At 36.0% G+C, this 6850-nt stretch overlaps 1 protein-coding gene and 1 long non-coding RNA gene across 2 annotated transcripts in view; both read left to right on the top strand.

Annotated features, from left to right (window-relative positions):
* LOC109233479 lies at positions 1337–4969 on the top strand. Its single transcript, XR_002069079.1, has 3 exons — positions 1337–1504; positions 3061–3166; positions 4779–4969. It is a non-coding gene; the product is annotated as an uncharacterized LOC109233479 (long non-coding RNA).
* LOC109233786 overlaps positions 5445–6850 on the top strand; it is a 3542-nt gene continuing 2136 nt past the window's right edge. The window contains exons 1-2 of the mRNA XM_019399649.1: positions 5445–6389; positions 6512–6804. Coding sequence (XP_019255194.1) covers positions 5445–6389; positions 6512–6804 — 1238 coding nt within the window. The remainder of the gene's footprint in view (positions 6390–6511; positions 6805–6850) is intronic.

The following is a 6850-nucleotide window of genomic DNA, read 5'->3' as shown; positions in this document are numbered from 1 at the left end:
GAGATTAGAGCTATGTAGTGTTTTTCTCAGCTTGTGGATCCGTGAGTTTCCGGGTTCTGGGATAGTGTATCAGATTTTGGAAAGTTGTGTGTATATGCCAAGCAACATTTAAATACTGTTTCTTTCAGTTATTCGGCTTTTTGATTATTATTTCTGCAAGGTTTGTTATTTTCCGCATTTGTTAGGCTTACCTAGTCGTAGAGACTAGGTGCCGTCACGATAGTTCACGGAGGGCGAACTGGGACCGTGACAGTTATATAGCCATAACCCTAGATCGTTTTCATCACATTGATGACATATAAGTATGTTCTTCTTTTATTCAAAGTTCACTATTTATTTTCTTTTTATTTTAATTATCTTAAAGTCAAATACTTTTAGATTTAATTCTTGTTTAGATAACTAGGATAGTCCAATTTAGTTAATAGTTGATAACAAGTCCTCGTGGGTTCAACGTCCGACTTTTTTCACTTTATTACTTGACGACTGCGTATACTTGCGTGTGCTTTTGGCCGCAATAAGTTTCTAGCGCCATTGTCGGGGACTTAAAATTAGCTATTTTTCTACATTAGACTTTTACTTTTATCTTTACAGATTTTTTCTTTTTCTTTTTGTAAATATCTTTGTTCTTATAAGAATTTGATTTTTCTCTTAGTGTGTTTCTAGTTCTCTCAACATGACATCTGGGGATGAAACATCCGCAGATAAAGTTATTGATGAAGAAGCTCGGTTGACGGAAGACTTTTATGGACCACTTTTTTGGGCTTGTCATGACCTGAACTCTAGGAGGTCTGAATTTGACTATGGGAGTAAGGGTTGGTATTGCAACGGATATTCTCGATTAAGGGAATATGCACAATGACGTTTTCTTCAGAACAAAGTTGGTGCATGATTGGTCGATGGAGAGAGATTTGATCTTGCACAAAAAATTGACAAGTTTCACTACTAGAAAATGGGCCTATGGGAACAGTTATTTCTGGAACGTTTCACAAACCGTTGCCATAGACACCATATTGTAACGGTTGAAACCGTTCCAATAGATTTTAGGTGATATCGGCACACTACAGCTATAAAACCGTTGCGGTTGTAACAAAACCGTTACCATAGCCCCTTTTTTCGCAACGGTTCTATAAACAGTCCCAGTAGAACTATTTATGGAACGGTTTTATTGATAAAAATTGTATAGGAACGGTTCTTGTTTCCCTCCTTATTTTCCCTCCTCAATTTCGCCAAACCCGCCCAAATTAAATAACCCATGTTTCTTTTATTTTTAACTAATTTTAATATAATAATATAAATATTAGGTTAAAATATTTTGTCACTCTTTCCCCCACTAAATTCCTCGATACATCCAAAGCTCAATCAGATATCCCCAAATTAGAGCCCCTTCTCTCACACCAAAATCCCCTTCTCTCTTTCACTCTGAACAGAGGCGACAAGCTTCCCCAAATCATGTGCTCTCTCCAAATCCCTAAAGGCTAAATCCAACACCAGTGATTTTTGCTAGGTAAGTTTTTTTACCCGAGCTCCCGACTTAAAGACCCTCAAGGTAACAGTTCATCCTTTAAAGGCACCGAGTTATAAAAGATTGAAAATAGTTAGTTGTTACTCCAATAAGTTTTTCGTGCACCTTTATTATTATGTAGTCTTTTGCAAAATTTTCCGGTCTTTACATGCCTTTTGATTCTTTGTTTAGTGACAACACCCCTCGTAATTGGTTTTGCTACCAACTAATGCGAAACTGTTATTAGACCATTAAACTTTAACGCATTCTCAGACACCCATACCTCAAATTATTTTCAACTGAAGGAATCCATCTGGTATGAGTTTAATGATTGGAAGCGAAATGAAACTCCAAGTTGTAATCCCCTCAGATATTATTGCTTTGTAAAAGGGCCATTTTCTCACTTATTTGTGGTTTTAACTTGTGATATGCTTAACATTTAATGTTTTCAGATATTACTTTCTTCTCCTTTGTGCATGTTTTGATTGGTGAAATCTATAGGATCTGAAGTCGTATTGTTTAGAATATATTAGTATAAGACTGAAATTAGAGTTCTATTTCCTATCACGGTTCCATAGTTGGTGATTTATGATAGCTCATGTTATATTATGAAGTGAAAAATATTTTGTAAGCTTCTCTGGGTTTGTGTTAATATTAGTTTCCTATTTCCTCATCGCCAAAAACAAAAACCAAAAAAGAAAATGCGTCAGTTGAAGCCCTGAATAAGAAGGGGTGAGGTTCAAAATTGTTATTAGACCATTAAAAGTTGATTAAAAGGGGTGACCTTTTGTAATCTTTCCTGAAAAGTATGCAACAACCATTATAGACGAAGCTTTCAACGACTTTGCTAGAGAAATGGTGTTTAGGCGTCGGAGATGTTGGCTGATTGGGAGCTTTTTGTTGTATTACTAAGTGTAACTTAAATTTGAATGATAATCCACCTTAAAACTTACAATATTTGTTTAAGGAAATTTTCAATGATTGAAGGGAAAAGGTCCTTCAACTTTTGATGTCTATTTTGGTCTAAGTTTGCACTTTGGTGCTTGCCCCTTTTATTTTAGTATGATATATGATATAATATATATGGAGTTCCTTCTTTTTTCTTTTTCTTTTACCAAATCAATTAGCCTTAATTAGGTCTTTATTCACGTATCTATTGTAAATTAATAAGCTGGACCAAGGGTAGATACTCATAACAAAAGAAAAGTCTTCTACTAGCATGCATCTATATCAGCTATAAATGATAGATTAACGACCACGACTGAAAGTAGCTGAATTCAAACTACTGGCAGCTTCACTTTTTTAATCTTGAGAATCTCCTTCCCTGATCCAGTTCCAAAAGAAAAACATTGGTTTTCCAATATGATCTGCTTTAATTTATAATCCTTTAAGGTTTTAGTTTCTGTTCTTCAATTAAACCTGAAAAGATCTTTTTAGTTTTCGTCCATCCTTTTCTTTGGTTTGTGTGGGCTTTGAGACTTTTGGTCATAACTCATAAGCTGTTGGCCTTCTGCAAATTCTCTTGTTGTTATTGTATTCTGACTTGTTCAATTTTGCAGGATTTGGGTCTTGTGACATTTTACAGCTGTCGAGGCTTGAATTAATGTAGAACTGAGGTTTGGAAAGTCGCTGGAAAATAGCAATATTTTCTATTGAGGCAGTCAGGTCTGTTTGTATTTTTCTTAGCATATGCTCTCATCTTTCCAATGAAAAACTACAAAAATTATGTTACATGAATATGGAAAACTATATTTATATAGATTTATAGAAAATTCTTCAATGAATTACCATTTTTATATGATTTCTTATGCATATTTCTGTCCTCTCTATTGTTTACTAATGTCGTATTGTATTTTATATAGATAGATTAGAGATAGTGATATTTATTTGCCTGGTGAATCGCTGATTGATGACAGGTATGCCCTTATGAAATTGTTGGCCGGCCATTTGTGTTGTTCTTTGGATTCCTGACTATATGAGTAAATGGATTTGGATAAGTTCTCAGATTATTGGATGTGTGACTGTATGAGTACCTTGAATCATATTTGACTGATCTGCTCTGTTTGTGTATATGCATGGTAGAATTTAGCAGTTATATGGTAATATACCTTAGCTATGAATACAGAGTGAACGAGGCTATGTCTCATGGATTTCGTGCCTTTTGGAATTACAAATTCAACCAAACACACAAAAGATTTCCATTCATATCTTTGTAGTTAATCCGATTGTTGTTCCGTAACAGGTAAAATTTTGGAATTATATCTTCAGTACAGGTGTTCTCTTTGTCTGCATAAATAGAAAGAAAGAGTGGAATATGCTTCTGATGACTAGCTGTATTGTCCAGCTTATGTTATTCTCCTCTCCTTCTACTTCTACCTTAAATTGATATCTATGCAGTTTGTTGAGTAGCCAGTTATTTCTGTGTCGGATAACCTGCATGACTATTTTGGCTAATAATGTTACTTCTATACATGTGGTATTCTTTTTCTCATATGTGCTCATTTGTACAAGTAATACACTTACATCTGCCACTTAGATGCTTATGAAAGATTTTGTTGTGGGATATATGTGGTTTTGATCCTCCATTTTATAACACTCAGCTCAATAATTGCCTTGTGCCAAGGATGCGTACTCAGCCGTGGGTCTAGTACTCTGTTCAGTTTCTTCCTTCTACTTCAATTTTGTACTTTCTGCTTCTAATGGCTGGTCAATAACCTATTTTTTCTGGTGGAAGTTTTGGGTGTTCTCGTGGAGTCAAATGTTTGAACAGGACTCTTAAATCTTCTGTGTGAGGAAAAGTAGATTGGAAAGGGACCACTAATTACAATTGAGAACCAAACTAAGCGCCTTAGGATTCTGGTTTGACTCAATCATTTGAATATTGTAGATTGGAAAGGGACCACTAATGACAGCGTGAGATCTCCACTCTTTTACAAAATCGTTGTACTACATACCTTATGTTACACATGCCGAGAGACTAGTATAACTAAAAAAAGAAAGAATAATAAATCTAGAAGTTCAAGTGCTCAACTGAAAGGATGGTTACTAGAAAGTTGATTCATTTTGCAGTTTCAGGTTCGCTAAGTAGTATCTGAGGTAGTTTTAGATGCCTCATCTTATTTATGAATACGATAATGTGCAGTAATTGTTTGAAAATTGTGATATGCATTTGAAAAATGAAATGGTGATGTCCTTACTTCTCTTTGGTTACCCCTTCCTCATGTCTTTCCTCCTCTCTTGGACATCATCAAACCTTTGCGTTCTTATTTTTTCTCAGGGTGCTGCTCGCAAATTAGCTACACAGAGAAAGAATATAGAGGTCGCTGAATTTGCTGGTGTAGCAGCAAAGCGAGTGAAGCTGCTAGCCTATTTAATTAAAAAAGAAGGGATCAATGTACTTTTATTAAAACACGACCAACAACAACAACGACTAGGGTTCCCTTTCCCACTTCAACAGAGATTCAGCGGCAACAGGTATGTGATGATTTCTTCTTCTTCTTCTTCTTCTTCTTCTCACTGTTTCAGCGTCCAAATAGCAGCGAAATGCTGGCGAATTTTTTTTACCTTTGGTTCTTCTTTCTAAGTCTTCTCCTCTTCGTTGAAATGCTGCCTAGTTCTACTTTGATTATTTTCATGCTGCCCAGTTTTAACAGAATGGTATACTTCCCTTCCTCTGAATATCATAAGAAGGTTACACTTTGGAATACATGTTGCTAGTTATAAGTTAAAGTCGATCATTGCTGCCTTTTCTTTTCTTGGATATCAGAATCATATAATGCTGATCTTCTAACATTCTTCTGCTAATCACAACAATGAAACTCATATAATTTGAGAATATGTGGCTTTTTTCTATTCTTTCTTATCAGCTGATTTTTTCGATTATAAGTACATAAACCAAATTTATACTGGTTGTTTTGGTGTTATATAGGATAAAACTAATTTAATGGATAACGGAGATAAAAGGTGGATGAGCCTCCGAAGGTCAACTGATGAGTACATACAAGGAGTGAATAATTTTCTTGATAAGGCGTTTGAACGAGCTTCCCAAGGAAATGAAATATTATGCCCTTGTAAAGAGTGCGCTAATTGTTTTTGGCATTATAAGAATGTGGTGGAGTATCACTTGATTGTTAATGGCTTTGTTCATGGATACACCAAATGGATTTTCCACGGGGAAGGATTTTCCTCGAGAAAGACTCCATGCCCAAGCAATAATGATGAAGGTTCCGAGATGCATGATGATATTGATGGATTACTTCATGATACATTTCGAAATATCGAGGATGATTTGGGACATGAAAGAGTGGGGGATGGACCTTCCGAAGATGGAAAAAGATTCTTTAAATTAGTAGAAGAAGGAAAAGAAGAATTATATCTAGGGTGTGAGAATTTTTCCAAATTGAGTTTTACGATCCGATTGTACTTGTTTAAGTGCATTCACGGGTTGAGTAATGTGGCATTCACAGACTTGTTGGAGTTGTTAAAAGAGGCATTTTCATTTGCTCAGCTACTCGAGTCTTTCTACAAGGCAACAAGCATGATAAAAGATTTGGGTCTTCATTATGAAAAAATACACGCATGTCCTAATGATTGCATGTTATTTTGGAATGACAACATAAATGCAGATACTTGTTCTGTGTGTGGGTCTTCTAGATGGAAGAATGTTGTTAATGTATTGACTAATAAAAAGACCAAAACCCCCGCAAAGGTTTTAAGGTACTTTCCATTAAAGCCTCGCCTTCAGAGGATATTCATGTGTCCCGAAACAGCTGCAGCTATGAGATGGCATGCCACTGAACGACCGAATGATGGAAATATAAGACATCCTGCTGAGGTGATGCTTGGAAGGAGTTTGACTCCTAGCACCCTGAATTCGCTAGCGACACTTGTAATATTATATTGGGTCTTTCAAGTGATGGTTTCAACCCATTTCGAACAATGAGTATTTCCCATAGCACGTGGGCTGTTATGTTAATGAACTATAATCTATCTCCTTGGATTTGCATGAAGCCAGAGTATATAATGTTGTCAATGATCATCCCAGGTCCTTCATCTCCGGGAAATGATATAGATGTGTATCTACAACCACTAATTGCTGAATTAAAAGACCTATGGGAATTCGGTGTAGAAACATTTGATGCCAAATCTAACCAGATGTTCCAAATGCGTGCAGCCTTAATGTGGACAATTAGTGATTTTCCTGCACTAGCAATGCTTTCTGGTTGGAGCACAAAGGGAAAATTTGCATGCCCCACCTGTAATCATGGCACATGCTCTCAATATCTCAAGCATAGTCGTAAGATGTGCTACATGGGTCATCGGGCATTTTTGCCTCCTGAACATCCATTT

Source organism: Nicotiana attenuata, chromosome 10 (genome assembly GCF_001879085.1).
Source record: "Nicotiana attenuata strain UT chromosome 10, NIATTr2, whole genome shotgun sequence".
Taxonomy (NCBI): domain Eukaryota; kingdom Viridiplantae; phylum Streptophyta; class Magnoliopsida; order Solanales; family Solanaceae; genus Nicotiana; species Nicotiana attenuata.
The sequence above is the reverse complement of the archived record's forward strand: the minus strand, read 5'-3'. Positions and strand labels throughout refer to the sequence as shown.